At 33.2% G+C, this 23,227-nt stretch overlaps 1 protein-coding gene across 1 annotated transcript; it reads right to left on the bottom strand.

Moving 5' to 3' along the window:
* Positions 1-792: 792 nt before the first annotated feature.
* LOC108363917 (uncharacterized) lies at positions 793-6,199 on the bottom strand. The gene is made up of 2 exons (XM_017617446.1): positions 5,446-6,199; positions 793-903 (listed from the first exon to the last, which is right to left on the bottom strand). The coding sequence occupies exons 1-2, from the start codon at positions 6,029-6,031 to the stop codon at positions 872-874; spliced, it is 618 nt and encodes a 205-aa protein (XP_017472935.1). The 5' UTR covers positions 6,032-6,199; the 3' UTR covers positions 793-871.
* Between the last annotated feature and the right edge of the window lie 17,028 nt (positions 6,200-23,227).

The raw sequence follows: 23,227 nt of genomic DNA, 5'->3' as shown, positions 1-23,227 counted from the left end.
CGCAGACGACGCCACCAAATGGTCCACATATCCCGATTTTAATAACGCGTCTAGGTGGTTCATTGGGCCTAACTTTTTGCGCGGGTCTGAGGAGCAGTGGCCAAAAACAGACCTCAACGTCGCTAGCGATAACGAGCACGATCTGATTTGTCACGTGGACGTGAAGCAACCTACTTCTTCGCCATTAGCAGTCATTAGTCCTAATCCGATGCGTTTTAGTAAGTGGGAAAAACTGCGAGGTGCTTAAAGGTATGTCGTCATACGAAATTGCCAAGAAGAAGCCTATGGAGAAGAGTAAAGCAATTACATCGTGGCGAGCCAATATCCCGAAAGAGTGGAATCTACACATATTCGCCATATTTAGACAATTTTGGAATGCTTCGAGTGAAAGGAAGAATTGATGAACTACGAATAGCTGATTACGATACTCGGCGTCCGAAAATTCTCCCTCGTCATCATCAAGTAACCTAGCTTATTGCAGATTCTTATCACCGTAAATTTCATCATCATCACAATGAAATTGTGGTAAACGAAATGCGGCAGCGCTATAGTGTTCCCGGCTTGAGAGCACTAGTTCGAGAAACCGCTAAGAAATGTCAACTGTGTTGGTTTTTGTTTCATTTCCCTGTTTTAGTATTTTTAACTTTTGGCTTTTAAGCGAGCCACGCTAAAAGGATGATGGCCTCAAGGCCTATTTTTATTGATGAGACAAGTTAGAAAAACGAGGCAATGCTGCCGATTCTTGATTCAAAAGAAGTCTGTTTATTTCAGTGCACAAAAACTGCTTTTATAATAAATTTTACATTTCTCCTTAAATCTAAGACACTCCCACTTTTCAGTTACTTTTCCAACATTTTCATATTGTGACCAATCATAATTTATTTTTTTGTAGTTTTGCATTTTCTAAATGTTCTTGTAGTAAAGTCTCATTGCTTTTCTTTTACTCTAATTCAATTTATATTGACTTCTCATATATTGAGAAATATCAATATCTACAGAGTTCATCGTCTTCAGAAAATACCACATTACAAATGTCTTCACAAAAATGACCCACATGTGCAAGCTGCAATATGATCGTTTCGACAAAGCAAGTGGCCGCTAACGCTTTGCCCAATTTGTGACATATATATGAGTCATAACTCTTTTTTGCTTGCATTCTTATTATATAATATTGCAGTCACATGTGTGTTTACATTACTGACCTTACTTACTAATTATTTGTAGACACACAACACCCTTACCCTATAAAAAAAATGATTTTGTAATCATAATTGACAAAATTATTTTTATATTATAGTTTTACATATTCTTATATACGTTTACATATTTCTAGCTTTTATTAAATTATTATTGTGTACTTCTTTTTCTACATTGTCCATAATTATAGTACTGTTAGATCCGTTTTGTGATATAATTTTAAAAGGACCTTTAAAAGGTTTATCTAATTTTTTCTTATTTCCTACTTTTAAATATACGTAGTCTCCTGTTTTAAATTTTGGTTTGTTAATATATTTTTGTGTATTGGAGTTATGTTGTTTATTTTTTAACAAATTTTCTTGTGCTTGATTATGTGCATATCTTAGTTTAATTTTGAATTCATTTATATAATTGTCTAAATTGTAGAATGATTCTTTGCTTTTAATAATTTCACAAGGTAAAGAGCATAATTTACCATATACTAATTCAAATGGTGTATAGTGAGTCGTGCTATGTGGAGTGGTGTTGTACGAGTATGTGTAGTATGGTAATAGTTCATCCCAGTTATCCTTCCCGTCCATTGTCATTAAGAAGTCATTTAAAACTCTATGGTTTCTTTCAACTGTACCTAAAGTTTCATGATGGTATGGTGTTGATGTTACTTTGTCTATGTTCATTAGTTTACAGATATTTGTCAATAATTCGTTCGTAAATTCAGTACCTTTGTCTGTTTTTAATTTCCTAAAACAACCATATTTTAAAATAAACTTTTCTACTATCGTTTTTGCTACACTCACTGCGTCTTTTGTTATCAAAGGAAACGCTTCTACAAATTTTGTAAGTTCGCATTGAATTGTTAGTATATATCTGTATGTATTGGATGGTCTAAGAGGACCAACTGTATCTATTGTTACAACATCAAATGATGTATTTGGTGTCTCTGTTATTGTCAACTTTTCTTTTGTATATTTAATAATTTTTACCTCGTTACAGATTTTACATTTGTTAATATGGTCTTTAACCATTTTATTCATGCCTTTCCACACATATTTTTGTTTGAGTTTTCCTATGCATCGTCTTATGCCGCAATGGCCTGCTGTTTTTGAGTCATGGTATCCTTCTATTAATTCTTTCATTTCTTGTTCATTTTCTATTCTTTTCGGAGGAGAATATAATAGTATGTCTAGACAATCTTCGATTTCATTTTCTTGTATTTCATTAAAAATTTCTTTAAATCTATGAATAGATATCTTTTTAAATATTTCATCATCATTCGCTAGCGCTAGTTTACTAATGTGTTCATGCTTTGCGTGAGATAACAATTTTTTCAAAATCAATTTTAACTCTGATAATGTCTTATGATTGTATCTAACATGTAACTCATTTTTAAATTCATTAAACTCAATTTTTTGGCCAGTTTTAGTTTTATCTTTATTCTCAAATTTTAACTTTTTTACTCCTCTAATATCAGATATTGAAATACACTCCCATATATGAAGATGATCAGTCTCCAATGGTAAAGTGTCCGCGGGTGTTTCTTCTTCTTTATTATCTGTCAATTTATTTTTCATTCCTCGTGTTAACACATTAATATTATTTGTTGGTACCATGTCTTTTAATTTCTCCGAGTTTAAAACTATTCTTGACAACGCATCGGCGTTGGTATTCATTTTACCTTGCTTAAATATAATGTCAAAATCATAATCCATTAAATCTATTCTTATCCTAGTTAATTTAGATGATGGGTTCTTATGGGTAAATAAACTAACTAATGGTCTATGATCTGTATACACTATAAATCTTTTACCATACAAATATGGTCTGAAATGATTTATTCCCCAATGAATGGCTAGCAACTCTTTTTCTATTATCGCTTTGTTTATTTCATATTTATTTAATGATTTACTAGCAAATGCTATGGGTTTATTACTACCGATTTCTCCTTGAGAAAGTACAGCTCCCAGTGCATAATTTGAAGCGTCTGTTGTCAAAACAAAAGGTTTTGAAAAATCTGGGTAACTTAGTACTGGTGGCGACATAAGTTTTTCTTTCAAAAGTTCAAATGAACTCTGACAATTTTGTGACCAGCTAAAAATCACATTTTTCTTTAATAATTGATTTAATGGTTTTGCTATGTCAGCAAAGTTCTGAATAAAACGTCTGTAGTAGTTACAAAAAGCTACAAATCTGCGTACTTCGTCAGAATCTGTTGGTGTTGGGTAATCTTTTATTACTGAATATTTGCTAGGGTCAGTAGTCACACCTTTATCTGTGATTAAATGTCCAAGGTAAACTACCTCAGGTCTCAAGAAATTACATTTTCCTGGATTCAATTTTAAATTATATTTACGTAACCTTTTAAAAACTTCTACAAGATTCCTATTGTGTTCTTTTAAACTAGCTCCAAAAACTATTATATCATCAACGTATAAAAATGCTGATGCTTGTAAACCACTAAGTGCAATTGAAAGCATTCTTTGAAAACTATTTGTTGAGATTTTCAAACCGAAAGGCAAACGTTTAAATTGGAAATGACCTGAATCTGTTGAGAAGGCTGTTAATGGTCTCGATTTTGGATGTAGTGGAATTTGATGAAATGAACTTGTCATATCTAAAGTCGAAAAATACTTCGCTTTACCTAATTTATCAAGTACATCTTCTAACCTGGTTAATGGAAATTTGTCATCTACAACTTTTTTATTCAAAGATCTATAATCAACTACTAGTCTCCATTTTTTCTCTTCCCCCGCGCTCTTCTTTGGTACTATTAACAAGGGTGAATTGTATGGGCTAACGGAAGGTTCAACTATGTCTTCGTCTAATAGTTTGTCAACTTGTTTTTCTATTTCTTGTAAACTGGAGTGTGGTATTCGATAGTTTTTAATGTAAACTGGTGTTTTGTCCGTTGTTCCAATTTTTTGCTCATAAAAATTATTTTTTGTCAAAATTTCTCCATCTAAATGAAAAATGTTTTGATGATCTTTACAGATTTCTAATATTGAAGCTTTTGCTTCCTTATCTAGCTTATCTATTTGAATTTCTTTTTGAATTTTCTGGAACCTGCTTTCATCGGTTAAAGTATTTTTGAAATGTAGTATATCATAATTTTTAAGTTTATCTATACCTAGTGTTAATTTTGATATATTTACTTCCTTTTCAGTTGTATTCAAAAATTTTATATGCTTTATTCCTTCTGACGGAATAATGGTATTTGCAACAAATATCCCTTTTCTTATTTCTTTCCCACATATTACGCTTTCTTCATCTACATCAATATCTACAGCTATTACTGTTTCTGTTCTTGGAGATATTTTTATGTTTTTAACTGTTTTCGTTTGCATATTTATTGGTATTATCAGATCATCATCATCAACTTGCGATATTGTTAGTGTATACGTTTCATAATCAATCTTACAGCTACGCTCTGTTAAGAAATCTCTACCTAATATTCCATCTGCTAATAAATTTGAATTTTCTAACATTATGTGAAATTTATGTACTATTTCCTTATCCTCCCATAATAGCTTAATTTTTGCAACTCCTAACGAGTTTGTCATTCCCCCATTTATTCCGCTTATTTGACAAATGTCACTTTTATCTATATAACTATTAGCTAAATTTTCTTTTAATAATGATATATCTGCACCTGTATCAATTAATAATGATATAACGTTATTACCTATTTTAACTCTAATATAATTTGAAAGTTCTTCATTTTTACTTACACTAATTACTTTCTTTGTTGAGTACTCCCCGGTTTTTCGCCACCGGGGGTACCCCCGTTTCCCCGGTTGCCATCTCTATTGTTATTATTATAACCTCTGTTTCCTTGGTTATTTTTTCTATTATTTCTACCATAATTGTTACTTCCTCCTCTGTTATTATTAAACCCTCTATTACTAGTGTTGTTTCTATTATGGCTGAAATTCCTACTGTAATTATTATTTGAGTTTCTAGTGCCATGTTCATTATTTCTCTGTTCTCTATTATTAAAATTTCTATTATTATTATAGGACCTGTAATTGCTCGTAAAAGTTCTTCTATTTCTTGTGGCTATATGTACAAAATTATTCTGATTAGGTTTTGTTTCTACTTCTAAAGCTATTTTAATCGCGTCAGATAGTTTTGTTGGTCTTGCCGCCAAAACTACTGATTTAAATGGCTCTTCTAAACCATTCTTGAAAGTTGTCAAACCAATTTGGTCATTAAGTTTAACTATTATTTCTCTATTTGTTTCACCTTGTTCACTTATCTGCAATTCATTTAATGATGCTAACAAGTTCTCTATTTTAGACCCAAAAGTATTCACATTCAAACCTCTTTGATTTGTTTGTGATAATTCACTGTGAATATTTGAGGTTGTTTTATATGATTTATATGTTTGTTTGAGTAGTTTTTTAAAGTCTTCAAATGTAGTAGGCTTGGCTTCTGTCAGAATTTTATTTTTTACTTTTTCTGATAGCTTTGTAGCTAAAACGAATTTAATTAACAATTGTTTCTGCTGCTCATTCTCTAAGGTGTCGTGATAGAATTCAATTAAACCAAGGTAATTGTTTACTTCAAGATAATCCCCTTGAAATTCCGGAATTAGCTTGGAAGCAGTTACTAAATCAAATTTTGACATTTTTGTTTTAACTTCGTCAACTTTGTGTTTTAAAAGTAATTTTATTCTTCCTAAAAGCAAATCAAATTCATACTCCTCTTCTTTTTTTACTATTTTCTGTCGTACATTTAATAAGTCCTTTAAAGTCTTGTCTATGTATTCGTCTGTATAAGTTCTGTTTGGACTCTTTTTTAAATTCGCAAGTATCTTCGAAGCATATTCTATTTCCATTTATTTATTGTGTATAATTTTCATTTATGATAGATGTTATTTTTAAATATTTATTTTATTTAACATTTCACTAAAATATCCTTGATAAAAGCATATTGTAACAAACTTTTTCATCTTCATTCAAGTAAAATTTAATTGTTATTATTTTCAAATTTTATTATTATTATTTTTTTTTTTAACACTATTATTTAAATTCATATTTTTAATTATTTGTTTTTTAACATAAGTCTTACAATGCTTATTTATAAAATATATGATTACAATTAATATAAAAACAATCGAAATAAATGCTATTATATTATTTATTAAAAGGTTGTTGCTGCTGCTGCTATTGTTGATATTGTTGTTATTGTTGTTCATGGTGATTTTCTGCTGCTGTTCATTGGCTTTTGGAAGTACAATTGTCCAAACCATGCCTCAGTTGTTATGTTTATTTTTCTTTAATTCTATCAGTTCCGCAATTAGTTTTCGTTTGTTCTCTCCAGTGGCTAATGGAATTACCCTGTGAAGCTCACCAATCTTCCTTCGTAATTTCACCGCCTTACCTCCTCTGGTTTTTCGTTTTGGTGCACTATGCTCTGTGCTATCATTTTTAATCTGTCTTTTTCTGTAAGCTTCTATTGTTAGTGGCTTAGGTCCAGCCGTGAGCGGAGTTGGGACGTATTTTGATATTGGTGTGGATGACGTTGTCGTCAGTGCTTCAGGGACATATTCATCATCTATATTTTCTTCTTCGAGGGATCTTGGGTGGTTCAGCTGTTCAAACAGGTTGTCCAGATCTTCTTTTGAATATTGCTCCGACATGAATATAATTTTTATTAAGTTTAATTTTTATTTAAATTTATTTGTTTTTTAGTTTTTATTCCTTGCAGTTTGACATTTTGTAAAAATGTGAGTAAATGGAGGTTTATTTTATAAAAACAAATATTAATTACTCATATATTTATTCATAACTAGGGGAAATCATAAAAATGCAACGCAAAACAGCATTCTTCCAATAACAGAAATGCTACAACTGCAGATGTCATTTTGTGCCAATTTGGCAGGATCGCCATGTTAAGTTTGGTTTTTGATTCATTTCCCTTTTTTAGTATTTTTAACTTTTGGCTTTTAAGCGAGCCACGCTAAAAGGATGATGGCCTCAAGGCCTATTTTTATTGATGAGACAAGTTAGAAAAACGAGGCAATGCTGCCGATTCTTGATTCAAAACAAGTCTGTTTATTTCAGTGCACAAACACTGCTTTTATAATAAATTTTACATTTCTCCTTAAATCTAAGACACTCCCACTTTTCAGTTACTTTTCCAACATTTTCATATTGTGACCAATCATAATTTATTTTTTTGTAGTTTTGCATTTTCTAAATGTTCTTGTAGTAAAGTCTCATTGCTTTTCTTTTACTCTAATTCAATTTATATTGACTTCTCATATATTGAGAAATATCAATTGTGAAACCAATCGTTTCACAGTTGCTCTACAGAGTTCATCGTCTTCAGAAAATACAACATTACAAATGTCTTCACAAAAATGACCCACATGTGCAAGCTGCAATATGATCGTTTCGACAAAGCAAGTGGCCGCTAACGCTTTGCCCAATTTGTGACATATATATGAGTCATAACTCTTTTTTGCTTGCATTCTTATTATATAATATTGCAGTCACATGTGTGTTTACATTACTGACCTTACTTACTAATTATTTGTAGACACACAACAGTGCCCTCCCACAACCACCAGAAATGGTCGCCTTGCCACCTGAAAGGTTTGCAACATTTTCTCAGGCATTCACAAACACTGGTATCGAATATTTCGGTCCATTTGAAATAATTGTTGGTAGGCGCCGTGAGAAGCGATGGGGAGTGCTATTCACGTGCCTTACCGTTGGCGCCGTGCATTTGGAAATAGCTACCTCTCTTTCTACGGATTCATTTCTGCTGGTGCTGAAACAATTTATTGCCCGCCGCGGGGCACCCCGATGTATTTGGTCGGACAATGGCACAAATTTCCGCGGGGCGAGTCGCATACTACAGAACGAAATTGAGCGCTTCTCAACTGATGAACTTAAGCATCGCTATCCTGAAATCGAGTGGCATTTTATACCTCCAGCCGCGCCCCATATGGGAGGCTGTTGGGAAAGAATGGTTCGTTCGGTGAAATCTGTGCTAATGGACATCCTACCAACTACTGGCTTACGAGAAGAAGTACTAAGGGCAGCTATGGCTGATGTGGAGCATATCCTAAATTCACGTCCTCTAACGTACGTTCCCCTCGATTCGCCTGAAATGGAAGCATTGACGCCTAATCACCTTCTCGTAGGCAGTTCCAGCGGAATACGCGAACATGAGGCAGAAAATGGGGACGGTGGTACATTGAGCAAAAATTTTCGAATTGCATGCCAGCTTGCTGATGAATTCTGGAAGCGTTGAATCCGGGAATGTGCCTAACACGACGATCCAAATGGTTTCAAAACCCTCCCAATCCAATTGAGGTAAATGATGTTGTAATTATCGTAGATGATAACGCAAAGCGAAACACCTGGAGGAAAGGTATTGTCATTGATGTCAATTGCGCAAAAGATGGAGTAGTGCGCAGCGCAGTTGTTCGAACAGCCGACGGATTGTTTACAAGACCATCAGTTAAATTGGCGAAACTTGATGTAAGGAGGTAAACCCCGTTCATTGTGCGCACGAAGTTTACGGAGGGAGGGATGTTACGCCGCCGTCAAATCCTAGAATGCACCGCCGTCGTTGAGCTGTCTTCGCCAAGGGTTTCGTCCTCTTCCTTGTACTATTTTTCGCTGTCATCGCTATTTCCCATTATGCTAAAAGTATACTGAATTTCTTTCTTTTTACGTTTTTCGACAACGTGCAGACTTAAAATTTGCCGAATAATTGAATTTGTTAATTGCTAGATTAAATTGAATTCAATCCTCATTGAAGTTTATCTGTATTTAGTTTGCTGCACTTCAATAAATACAGTAGTTAAGTCTCTTGTGAGCAAGTATATTTTTGTAGAAAAAAAAACACAAGTCTAAAGCTGAGATCCCACGATTGCCGCAAATGGACCAATCTGGAACAATTTTTATTGTGCTGTATTGGAGCACAATAAAAAAATTGTCCCAATCAAACTCTGTACAGTCACACGGTTGCCTCTTTTTATACAATTTAGATTGCCGCAAGTTGGCGAAAAGCAATATAGTGACAATAATTGCCCCAAACTTACACGATTGTTCGAGCATGCGGCAATTGTGACAATAAGATGTTGCGCTGACTTCTAAATTCTGTTTTGTTCTTTGTTATGTAAAAAAAAGAAGAAAATTGCATTCTTTGTATATTGTGGGCTCATTTGATGCATATTCGTTGTTGTTTTAAAGCAAAGAAGCAAAAACTTGAGTCCATTGAAAACGGGCGCGTTTAATTAGAAGTTTGAGTGTACAGTTTTTTTATTTTCCGACCATAAATGCAACGTGCTATGTGGAGTTCTAGTGCAAGAGCTTTCTTTTTAATTTTGTTACGTAGAGGTTTTTTTTATTAATTACAAGTAAAATCGGTACAAAATAGCTATGTATGTTTAAATGAAAGCTGTGAATTTATATAATTTATGTTTGCAATGAAATTTTATAATTATATGTGCAGCTCGCAACAATACATAGCACCTCAACATTTTTATCAGTGTTGACTTTTTTGTTCTGTTTGTTTAATGTTAATTTTTTCCTATAAAACCATAGCTTGTTGCCTAGCAAAAACCACATAAATCTAAATTTCAAACTTTATACAAAAATTATAATCATTTCTTAAACTTTTGATCACAATTTTCACAGAAGAAAGCGCATAATACCTCAGCTAAAAAAATTGTAAAAAATCAACAGGGTTTAGCAACTTTAAACTTCCACCTTATTGTACCAAATTTTAATAAGCTATAAAACTGAAAACAATTTTTTTTATAGAAATACAAATTAAAAACCGTGGAATTGTGTTCAAAAGTTTAAGACATTTTTATAATTTTTGTATTAAGCTTGCAATTTGGATTTATGCAGTTTTTGTTAGACAATGAGCTATACTTTTATAAAAAAATAATGAACATTAAACAAGTAGTAGAAAAATAGTCAAGACTGGTCAAAATGTTGAAGTTCTACAGTTTTGTCGGGGGCTCTATTGAAGTTTTAAGTTTTTTTTTTTAATAAATTTATACTGCCATGGAAGTTCGCCAATTGATGACATAAAATATCTTTCGTATTCTTCTCGGATGAGTTTTGCTTGTGGTGGTATATATGGTGTTGGCATTTCTTCTGTTCCTGGCTCGATCTGCAGTAAAGGAGCACCACTGCACTCTCCCGAAATAAGGTTACCTTGGCTATCATAACGATCAACCATCGACGACGATGCATAATTCGCACCTTTGTTGAGTAAATAATTGTGCAAAGCGCAAGAAGCAAGTGTCAATATTTTAGTTTTTTCTGCATCGAGTTTTATTGGACGAGAAAATACTTGAAAGCGGATTGCGAGTATGCCAAACGCGTTTTCAACAATGTGCCTTGCCCTAGACAACCTGTAATTAAATATACGTTGTCCTGCAGTCAAGTTTCGACCTGGGTAAGGTTTCATAACATTTGTTTGCATTGCGAATGCGTCGTCTGCTACTAAAACAAAAGCAACGTCCATTTCACCACCTGGCAACGGTCGAGGTGGGGTCAAATTTAGAGAATTGTTTTTCAGAGCTGCAGAAAACGAACACTTGTTAAAGACACCACCATCCGATACGCGTCCATTGCAGCCAACATCAACGTAAATAAATTTGTATTGTGCATCGACAATGGCCATTAGAACAATACTATGCGTTCCCTTGTAGTTATAATAGGTGCTGCCCGAGTGCGCCGGCGCCTTCATAACAATATGTTTACCGTCGAGCGCTCCCACACAGTTTGGAAAATTCCACATTACTTCAAATCCGGATGCGACTGCTGCCCACTGGTCCGATGTGGAAGGAACCTGGTAAGCGATCCACAGTTGAAGTTTGTTTTAATGACTTTGTGGGTAAACCTACCTTCATATACTTATCCTTCAACACGGCGTAAATGGCGTTGCAAACTTCTGGAATTATTTTCCATATGGTGTTTGGTGCAATCCGGAAAAATGCAGCTAAGCTTTTGAAGCTATCGCCAGTGGACAAGTACCGCAGGGTCACGGCTAAACGATCACATGGAGATATGGCTTTACGCATGTTTGTGTCCAGCTTTTGAATTCGTGGCGAAATCAAATCCAGCAATTCCTTGAAGTTTTCTTCGTTCATCCGAAGAAAATTTTTAAACAGAAACTTTTGGTTTTCTATTTCCCGAAACTCGCGTAGAAGTTTTTGATTTCCACCTTCAATTGGGCGTTTTTGGAGCCAATCACGAACCCAAATACTTATTTTTTTGTGTTTTTGTTTTTTATTTACTTTTTGTTTTGTAATTAACATACAGGAAGTAATTGCACATAATATTCGCGCAATTTTACGTTTATTTCGAACGTTCTGTTTATTTATTTACTTATTTTATTTTTTTTATTTTTATTTTTTTTTTTAATAAATTTATACTGTCATGACAGTCCGCCATTTGGTGACATAAAATACCTTTCGTATTCTTCTCGTATGAGTTTTGCTTGTGGTGGTATATATCGCGGTAAAGATTCCGTTATCGGACTTCAAGAAATTATAATTTCACTACAAATTAAATTAAAAGTTATGTTGCTTCCGAAAACAAGGATATTAATTTCAGTGATTTTTGGACACATAAGGAAGCAAAAAAGTAAATTATTAATAAACAGCCTAAATATTGTTGTGTATTATTCACTACAATTGCCGCACAAGAACACAATAAAAATTGCCGCATTTTTGAAATTTTTATTGACACATGATTGTCAATCGAGCTATCACACGATTGCCGCAACCAGGTTGTATTTGATTGGGCATAGTAAGCACAATATCGGCCTCTATTGCCGCATGAGTCAATGTATTGTGAAATCACACGATTGGGGCATAAAATGAGGCAATAATTGGTGTATTGCGGCAATCGTGGGATCCCAGCTTAAGAAACTGAATTTATACATTTGTACAAACATAACTGATTCTCAATAAATTCCTAGCTTTTTGTCACTAAATTGATGCTGAACATACTGTTTTTACTTGAGCTCACAGATAGTATATGACCTACAGTGGAAAATAGGCTAATTTTTTGGAAGAGTTGCCACCTGTTAAAAAAGTTTAATTAAATTAATACGCGGAAACGACTGAACAGATTTGCATGAAATTTTGCACAGGGATAGCTTATGACCTACGTTGGAAAATAGGCTACTATTTTAAGAGTTGCCACCTATTAGAAAAGTTTAATTAAATTAATACGCGGAAACGACTGAACAGATTTGCATGAAATTTTGCACAGGGATAGCTTATGACCTACGTTGGAAAATAGGCTACTATTTTAAGAGTTGCCACCTATTAGAAAAGTTTAATTAAATTAATACGCGGAAACGACTGAACAGATTTGCATGAAATTTTGCACAGGGATAGCTTATGACCTACGTTGGAAAATAGGCTACTATTTTAAGAGTTGCCACCTATTAGAAAAGTTTAATTAAATTAATACGCGGAAACGACTGAACAGATTTGCATGAAATTTTGCACAGGGATAGCTTATGACCTACGTTGGAAAATAGGCTACTATTTTAAGAGTTGCCACCTATTAGAAAAGTTTAATTAAATTAATACGCGGAAATGACTGAACTGATTTGCATAAAAGTTTGCACACAGATAGCTTATGACCCAGGTTGGAAAATAGGGTACTTTCTTGAAAATTGCCACCTGTTTGAAAATGAAATTTTGCTCACAGATGGTTTATGACCTGGATTGAAAAATAGGCTACTTCCTTAACCGGTTTCCCGATCAGAACGAAATTTGGTACACTGAACGTAATTCCGATAACTCAAGGCCCCTCCCATACAAATTGGAATTTTCTTATTACATAAATATCTCTGGAAGTATTTGTGGGAGAGAACTGGAACTGTGCGTGTGAAATCAATGTTGGCATTAATCGATTGATTTTTTAATCAATTAGTAAATTCGATTAAATTCAATCTGATTAAAGTTAATCATGATTAATTTTAATCTGACTAAGCAGTTAACCGTAACCGCGATTAAAAAAAACTAATTTTTAATCATTAAGTCTTAATTTGATAAAGTAGTGATAAGTGGTGATTAATTAATTTATGCCGGGATTTTCCTGTGTACACAAAGCAATTTAATCCGGTATGGCTAAGTCGGGTTTCCTCATCAATCTGAGCAATTTGGTGCGCATTTTCATTAAGATCTATACCAACAAACGTTTTACAAATCAGGTTTGTACAAGTTCCTTATGTATTATTAATAAAAATAATTATAATTTGTTTTTATATTATGTGCATTTTATAAGGGTGTTTGGTTTCAAATTCGGACAAACTAGACAACTTAATCAGATTTTACTTTTAATTGGATTAACGATTAATGATTAAAATTCATTAATCGTATCGCGTCCAGCGATTAACGATTAAAAAAATTTAATCATTAATCGTACAGTTGATTGCGACTAATTAATTTTAATCATCAAACGCGATAAACATTTTAATCGTTAATGTTTAATCGTTAATCAGGTTAACATTTTGCCAACACTGTGTGAAATCATATTCATACTCACGGAGAAAAATGGACGTTTTGGAGGCGTAGCACCTCCCATTCTGACTGAAAGTTTCATATTGCACATCTCTTCAAATGTTTGGGGTAAAGTGCTCAAGCTTGGTATGGGAATACATATGTATGTATGTATGTGAAACTAATACCATACTCATGGAGAAAAATGAGAGTTATTGGAAAAGGTGGTGTGGCAACTCCCATGCAAATTGATTTTTCTATGCTGCATATCTCTGGAGGTGTTTATTACAGAGGACTGGAACTTGGCACCGATATGTATATACAAAATTAATTCCATACTCATGGAGAAAAATTTGCGTTATTCGAAAAGGGGGCATGGTACCTCCCGTACAAATTTACTTTTTTATACTGCATATCTCTAGAGGTGTTCATGGTAGTATTGGGACTTGGTACTGGGGTATGTAAAATCAATTCTAAACTCATGGAAGAAGATTAGGGTTATAAGAAAAAGGGGCGTGACACTTCCTGTACAAATTTACTTTTCCTTGCCACATATCCCTGGAATTGTTTGTGGAAGAATACTGGAACTTGGTATGGAGTTGTGTATAGTATACAGAATGTATCAATTGCTCATGGAAAACATGTGAGTTATTGAAAAAGCGGCATGTCGCCTCCCATACATGTTAAAAATTTCTTAATACATATCTCTGGAAGGATATAAAATCTCTGGAAGAATTTTAAATTTGTTATGCAGATTTTTTTTATAAGTGCCGTACTGACAGACAAAATTTCATTTAATGGAAAAGGGAGAGCCGGGGTTGGCCTTATAATCTAAAGCTCTTGAGGCATTTGCTACAGTAATGAGAAGTGGTATTTTATCAAGGCCAGGTTACTACATTTGAGTTGGAAATATTAGTACCCGCCGTGGCACCCGCCGTGGCAGAAGGTTACACGTTCATGCGTCGTATCTCTGGAACCATTTTAAGGTAAACTTACAGGGATTGATATCTTTCGTATGCCTAGCGCGCAGACGAGATTTTATTATTTCACAGTTTTAAACGGCCTAAATACCTTAACTTATAAAATAACGAGCTATAATAAAATGGGCACAGAAATACTTAATATATAACATCATTACATTATTTTTCGTATTTGTATAAAAACGTGGGGGGAAACCCGCGGGTATAAGCTTGTTTATGTATACATAGACAAATGTCTATATCTATCTCGATTCGTTTTGACTATTACAAACAACCGTTATGTGAACAAAGTTAATATACCCTTGTTCACAAGTGCGCTCGGGTATAAAAAGAAAAAACGCTCATATACACACTTATGTATATAGGTACATATGTACATGTATCAAATTGAACTACTTTTAAGGCAACAAAACTAAAGGCGCACTTTTTTTCAGATCTGTGGCAGTACGTAGTCCTGCCAAAACCTACAAATTGGTAATTAAGCCCTTTCTCAGACAGAAATCCAACCCTTCAGTAACCACAGGTGGAACTTTGGGAACGTCTAAAAATTCCATAAATTACACCAAAGTGCGATGACCGTAGCCAGATGGAAAGCGAACATAAATTTGGATTATTAGAACAGCATCCACTGTGAGAGCCAACTAGGTATAGTCAGACTCAGGTAGAGCGACAAAGTGATCACCACTACGCCCCCATTTGACGGCGAGTGCTTTGGAGCGACTTCCAGCCCGTGTCATGAAAATACCGAATGATCGTGGGAGAACGACTACTAAAGAACAAGGAGGAAGAGGACCGTGATAACGAAGCGCGCCGTAGCCCAACGTCGATGGCGACGTCAACATCAACGGGAGCAGCCGAGTCAGCAGATATCACTTTGTTGTTGCTTTTTTGAGCTTTTTTTTTGTTGCTAAGAATTAAGATTTTCTAGTTTTTTTCCAGGTTATAGTTTGTAAGTAGTTTAGCTTAATGGTTTTTTTTGATAATTTTTATTTCATTTTTATTTCCTGGAGTGCTTCTCCTGTTTTCGTTTTCCGCAAACTGTTTTTCATTCTTTTACTGTCACTTGTACATATATAAAACTTTTCTGAGTTAAAGAACATACTTTGGGTTACACAGTTTGAATGCTTTGATATCCATTGTCTTTAAGTTAGTTTTTTTATTTTGAAAGTTGCGGCTATTTTTTTTTTTTGATTTGGCCAGCATTCATCATTAATATTCTAGCACCGCGTGTATAATTTTTTTTTGCATTCTTTCTTTTCACTCTTCACTTTTTATTTCGCTTTTCGATTTTTTTTTTGCCGGTAATAATGATACATTCGACGCCCGCAATCGCGAGTGAATGATCGCAGGGTCAATTGCCAAAACTCATTGAACCTCAGCTTAGGCAATGTATGTAAATATGTATGTATGAATAAGTAGGTACATGTCAAACTCTTTCCCACAGGCTCTCTACAGCATGCTGGTACCAACATCACTGGAGTGACCAGGTGAGTGTTTTTTTCTTTGATTGTACATTATCATGTACATAACGCTTAAAAATTTGTTTCTATTACCGCGCCTATGTACGCTTATACATAGAGTCACATATTGGTCTAAATACACACAAGTAGCCTTGCAGAATGAATGAATGAATTTCCAAATTGCTACTAAACTTTATTTTTTTTTTTTGCGACGCCTTGAATTGAACTTACATATGTAAGTCTGAATTGAATTAATATATACATATATGAATTGCTAAGCACACGATTTTTCTATCTTTTTTTTTTTTTTTTTGGTAACTTATCTAATTAGAGTAATAAAGGAATATTTGTAATGCTTAGTATGAACTCCAGTGGTTGAAGCGAATATGGTTGATAGGATGGAGGGTTAAGTTTTGAATCTTTGGTGTATGGTGTTGTACTTGTGCAACAGAGGGGACATGGGAATGGAGACGGGGTGACGCGACCAACTTCTACTTGACGGACGGTAACTTACGGACACAGGTCAAGCATAGGGGCCATTACTAAGTGTTGGGAGTCAGAGTAGTGCCCGAGGCTTCGTGAAAGTTGTTCACTGAAGTGGGTGGGAGAGTCCACCTGACTGGACTGATATTCTTATTATTCTTTTTCTTTCCTCTTCTTTCTCTTGTGTACATCACCAGTACGGTTGCCAGACGTACTGATTTTATCAGTACAGCACTGATTTTTTAACTCTTGTACTGATTTTATTCATTTCTTCAATCAGTACGCTAATGTCCTGATTTTTCTAAATTTGTACTGATTTGTACTGAATTTTCTATTCAAACAAAATACTTTAGTATTTTCTTAAGGTTTTTACATAACGTTGGATTTTCCGTAAACTGTACTGTAAAAAATAAGAAGAAAATAATTTAATTATAGTTGACATGTTTTAGAGAATGTTTGATATGCCCAAGAAATTTCAATATTCGGATGGCTTTTACCTATAACTTACAACCTGTTTCTCAATTTACTGACCTTGTAAAAAAGTTTTGCATACAAGACATAGAGTTAGATACTCTTTTTAGCGAATTCTTAGTCTTTCATAGCTTTTGCGTGGTTGAAAAATTATTTAAACCATGAGGAAATATAGGTGAACTCCTAAAAGGTGGTACTTTTTCACAGTATGAGAGGATCTTACGATTAAGGTTTGTTTCCTGGCGCAAAGAGAGAGACCGACTTCTAATTAAAATTTTTGAAAGTGAACTTCAAATTAAAAGTAATTTTAAAATGAAATGTATAGAATTCTTTGACTATTTAAACACTGAAAATGGGAATGATCCAGAATGTGATCAATTGTGAATTTTATCTATGTCGTCACAACTTATATAAGAGCGAAAGATATTTTTTAACATAGAACGATAACTAATGTATAAAATTGCTTTAACAAAAATACCAAACGATCTCTTAGTTTTATGTAACTATCATTTGAATGAATGTGACTGGTAGGACACTGAAAAGAACTCTATTTTTCCCTTGATCACTCAAAGATGAATTTTAGCCAAACCACTTAATATTCACGAACAATGTTTTTGTGTTGTAAACTATGAATTACACGCTTTCGTTTTCAATAAAAATGAAGTTTATATAATCTTCATAGAAATATTAAAAAATATTTAAAATTGTGACTGGTGGGACAACTCCTTGTGACTGGTGTAAAGTAATTATGCATGAAATAAAAGTTTCCATAAACAAAAATTACAACTTCTATTGATTTTTTTAATATTTCCCAACAGAGTAATGAAATTTAGCCATTTAAAAATAGCTTACTAATGAAATAGAGATAATTAGGGCATATTTAAATTTATGTCGTTCTCCTCTTTTCAATGGAATGACCCAAATATAAAATAATTTATTGGCTCCTGTGCATAATGATGTTAAAATGAATAACACTTCTTTTATGAACTATATTTTATTGATATACGAAAATATTGTTAAAAACAAGAACTCTGGCGTTTTAAATTATTTTCTGTTACTTACAATCATAATTTTGCTTTGAATAAAAATGTACTGAAAAGTACTGATTTTTTTAGCATGAAAAAGTCTAATGTACTGATTTCGCGTATAAAAAATCTGGCAACCCTAATCACCAGGCATGAAAAAATAAATAAATTTTGTTAGTGTAACTGGTAGCTAGGCGAATGCATACGACCCGCAACCTACAACAAAAATACTGTTACATTACAGAGTCGTAAGACGAGTTCTATAATTGCGCCAATTGATTCGCCAATTGTACTTTAGTTATTTTGTGCATACAGTAGCTCAAAAGCAATTAATCAAGATCTCGTCATACGTCCTGATTTTCGTACCTTAAATTATGTATAATTTAACGATATCATATTCCGCAAACTGATTTAATTTAAGTTTATATCCATAAAAAGAATTTTAACATACATACATGTATAATTACATGTATTGAAACTATGCAAAATAAAACTTGAACTCACATCCAGCTGGCATAGTTTTTGCTCGAAATTCTACGAAAATCAGGGCGCTTTCGTTCCGTTGAGAAACTGTCTCAACACCGGTTATTGTCCGCACTAGACTTAGAGCAATTTCATCAATATTAGAGTGGACTTTCTGCCCATGTACACATTCGCATTCGCAAAACATTCGTATCATTTGATGCGAATGCGAATGTCGAATGCGAATGTGTAAAATAATGCGAATCATTCGCATAACGAATGCGATTGCAAATATTCGAAAGATCCCTAATTGGAATGGATATACATAGATAACCAAGCATCATTCGACTGGGAACCGTTTCCTCCTAGATTTTCAAATCGAATTGAGTGATTGTTACTTTCTTTTTAATTGTTGGGAAAGGGTAAATTTTATTGTGAAAATGTTAAAGAATTTTTTTAAATTTTGCACAAAGCATGAAATTCCATTTAAAAGAGGAAAACGGCATAAATTATAATACGCCCTAATTATCTCTATTTCGGTAGTAACCTCTTTTTAAATGACTACATTTCGTTAATCTGTTTGGAAATATTAAAAAAATCAAAAGAAGTTGTAATTTTTGTCTATGGAAACTTTTATTTCATGCATAATTACTTTACACCAGTCACAAGGAGATGTCCCATCAGTCACAACTTTAAATATTTTTTTATATTTCCACGAAGATTGTATAAACCTCATTTTTATTGAAAACGGAAGCGTATAATTCATATTTTACAACACTAAAACATAGTTCGTGAAGATTAAGTGTTTTGGATAAAATTCATCTTTGAGTGCACAAGGGTAAGTAGAGTTCTTTTCAGTGTTCCAGCACTCACATTGTCCGAAGGACGTTTTGAACGTCCTTCTTGACTTTTTACTAGGGAAGACGAAAATATGCACAAAAAACTTAATTATATGATCATTAAAATGACTCCAAAATATTAAAAATATGCTTGATATATGCCCCAAAAATGTATATAACGAACATTTTTTCGATTAACGCATACAAAGTTTTTGTACATAAGCCATTCTTTTTTAAGTCGGACGGATTTCGTAAAAAAAATTATGTCTTGTCTACGATTCGCTTCAAATTTTTTTTTTGTGGGTTCAATACATGAAATAAACTAACACGCGTTCGTGGAATTTTTTTCTTCTTTTTTTTCAGCGGAGATATGATGTGTCAAAGTTTGCATTTTTTCGTGATTCTGACTAGTCATGTACTTCTTCAAATCGTTATATCTCCGTTTCTGCTGATCGTAGGGACTTCACCTTAACGTAATTTTAAAGCCAAGAAACGGGCTTAACATTTCTATATACAAGATGGTAAAGATTGTCCTAAAGCTAACTTAGCTATTAACAGATGAACTTATTGAAGTTGATTTGCATGGTGAAGACCAATAAATTAGGGATTAAAAATTATACCATCGTAATCCTTGTTTAATTCTCTATAAAAACGTGGTTAAAAAAAATTGGCGTTTTTCAAGAACTATTTTTAAAATATTTTTCTTTATGACGAGATGGTTTATTTTGTGAGAATTAACAATTTTTTTGAATTTGTTTTCGAAAACTTATGTTGAGATATATTTGGTAAAGTGTTAAACATCGGGTTTTTACATACAAAATGTATTTAACAAAGTGTGGTTGAATTTGATACTACCCTCAGAAGAACCATCCTATCATATTGAAAAATTTTTTCATGAATTTTGAATCGTTTGTTTATATTTTTTGGCTTAATAGTCCTTAATAAAATAATAGTTTAATAAACTAAAACCTCGCTATTATAATTTCCATTCGTACTATCATCAGGTATGTATAATGTGACCAACCGTACTTCTTTCGGAAGTGCAGTACTTCTTTTTGGGTCGTTGTACTTCGTACTTCGAAGTACAGGCAAATGTGCTTCTTTGTAATATTCCGTAGTACTTCTTTTTAGTGATACTACTTAAGTCTGTTCTAACTGATTCGAAAAATTTTGAAAAGGTTATTCATCCCAGTTAAAAAGGTACTCAAAAGATCAACACGTAAATTATGCCGGCCAAATACATTACTTCACTTCCTCAGCTGACAATATTCATTGTGAATGGCAACTCAATAAGGAAGAATTAAAAGGTGTTGTGATTTCTTTAACGCAAGATGTAAAAGGCGCACATATAAGCACCAAAGCAAAGTTAAATTAATAAATAAAATAATGTAAAAAAAATATTTTTTAAAAACAAGCTTTTATTTAACCTGTACAATCAAAGGAATAAAATGAAGTAGTGTAACAAAAGATTTTTTAGCAAGAAAATTTTGTCAAAACTGCACTAAAATTAATAAAATAAAATAAGTTAAGGTCTCGTTAAAGTTACTAAAAGCCATTTAGTGAAAGGAGTTATTCAAACTCTAATGAAAATTACTAACAATTTGTACTAATTTACTTCGTTTTTAAAAAAGCTTGTCGCGCGAATAGCAAACCGGCATTTAAATATCTGCATACATACCTAACCAACTATGCATGTACGCTAAATCTATGGGTATAGAAACTGGGACGCGATATTTTTGCAAGGTTTGGCTATTTTCTTTAGTTTGCTTAATGTTTATTATTTTTTTATGAATGAAAAGCTGATTATTGACAAACACCATATAAATCCAAATTTCAGACTTTGTGCAAAAATTATGAAAATTCTGCAAAGTTCGACCAAAAGTTTTGTAGCCCATTAAATTTTAAAAGAAATAAAGTGCAAATATGGAGTAGCTGGTACTTACCATTGATTTTTGGCTCTTTATTATACTAAAATTTAATTGGCTACAAAACTGCACACCAAAATATTTTCTAAAGAATCTGATTATGAAGTTACACATTTTGGTCAAACTTTGCAGAATTTTCATAATTTTTGCACAAAGTCTGAAATTTGGATTTATATGGTGTTTGTCAAGTAATCAGCTATACATTCATAAAAAAATAATAAACATTAAGCAAACTAAAGAAAATAGCCAAACCTTGCTAAAATGTCGCGTCCCAGTTTTTATTTAGTTCACTTATGTACATATTTATATCTACATACATTTTTAGTTGACGCGTACAATTATCTTCAAGAGTGGACAGAACAGTTTCGCGATATCAAAGAATTGTTATGGATTAGACTGAAAACGTGCCCCATTTGGTCTAACGTTGATGCTTCTATTCAAAAACTGATCTCAAACAAAGTATTAGATGCTAACATATATGAAAAATTATTTCACCAATATGGGCTCATAAAAAGCTATTGTACAAGTCAAAAGATCGCTGAATGGAGGGTCAAAAGGGTGGCAACAGAAGACCGATGGGTGGAAATTTTCAAGCACATGGAGAGTCAAGAAATGTCGTACCTTGAATTTGCTCAATTGACAGAATACGCTCTTTGCCTTCCCGGCTCTTCAGCTCCAGTTGAGCCTGTATTTTCTTTAGTAAATAAAACATAGACAGGTCAAAAAACTCGTTTGCAAGTTCAAACAGTAAAATATATTAAATGGATGTAAAGTACATTTTAGATTATAAATGCATCGACTTTTTTTAATTTTTTAAAGACACAACCCACCCTTTTGAGACAAATTAATAGCATGGAAAAATATGATTTTAAGAATGCGCCAAACCCTAATGGCAATAGTAATGAAGAAAGCATTGCTAAAGATATATGAACTATTCATATTTATAATATCCCTAAAATTATTTTCATGAAATAACCGTATTTATTACCGTATGTAACTTGAGAATAGAAATCGCTGCATCTTTTAGGCGCATCAATATTACATAGTTACATCCCGAGCTAATAAAACGGAGGTAAAATAGGGCCGACCTGACTTGTCAATCACACCATGTTTAATACACCTTTTATACATACATATATCTATTGAAAATGAACGCTCTACGTCACAAGACTTTGTTGGGCGGAATTTAAAAGATAAAAAATTCTCCAGTTGAAAATATTGCCACATTTTATTGAAGTGTTGCTTCACACAAAATATTTTTGTTGTTGATATTGAGCACTTACAATAAAAGCAGAATAAAACTCCCTGCTCAGTTCGCAACACATCTCGGGCTGGATTCTGTAACTGTGAGACCGAGTGCAAAACTCACAACCAAAAAACTCACCGAATAAAATGTACACAATTTTTACAGTTAAAACTTATTCTCACACCAGCTGGATCGCAAAATGAGGAAGTGTACACAATTTTGACAGCTAAAACTCATTCTCACATACAGAATCCAACCCCTGGAAACTGTTAAACAGTTTTCGCTGAAAACGAAAAATTTTGATTGAATTTTTCAACCACCAAAACCGGTTTAGTGCGAAACTTCACTATTGGAAAACAACAGTCNTACAGAATCCAACCCCTGGAAACTGTTAAACAGCTTTCGCTAAAAACGAAAAATTTTGATTGAATTTTTCAACCACCAAAACCGGTTTAGTGCGAAACTTCACTATTGGAAAACAACAGTCGAAATATTTTTACGAGTGTATTAAAATTTTTACTAGAAAATAACGGGGCTTTCCGTTGTTTGTCAGGGTTCTTTTTTGTCAANCTTTGAATTGAATGGGCTACAAACTGCATACCTGGAATGTTTCTAAGAAATCTAATTAAAAAGCTCAAAATTTTGA

The sequence above is a fragment of the Rhagoletis zephyria genome, unplaced genomic scaffold (genome assembly GCF_001687245.7).
Source record: "Rhagoletis zephyria isolate East Lansing unplaced genomic scaffold, Rhagoletis_zephyria_1.1 Rzeph_scaffold_01411, whole genome shotgun sequence".
In the NCBI taxonomy this organism is placed as follows: domain Eukaryota; kingdom Metazoa; phylum Arthropoda; class Insecta; order Diptera; family Tephritidae; genus Rhagoletis; species Rhagoletis zephyria.
Note: the sequence above shows the minus strand (reverse complement) of the source record. Positions and strands in the feature narration are given on the sequence as shown.

Coding starts and splice junctions, on each gene's coding strand:
- LOC108363917 (XM_017617446.1), bottom strand. CDS start 6,031: ATGGAAATAGAATATGCTTCGAAGATACTTGCGAATTTAAAAAAGAGT. Junction 904..5,445: donor ATTAAATGAATTGCAGATAA/GTGAACAAGGTG, acceptor AAGAACATTTAG/AAAATGCAAAACTACAAAAA.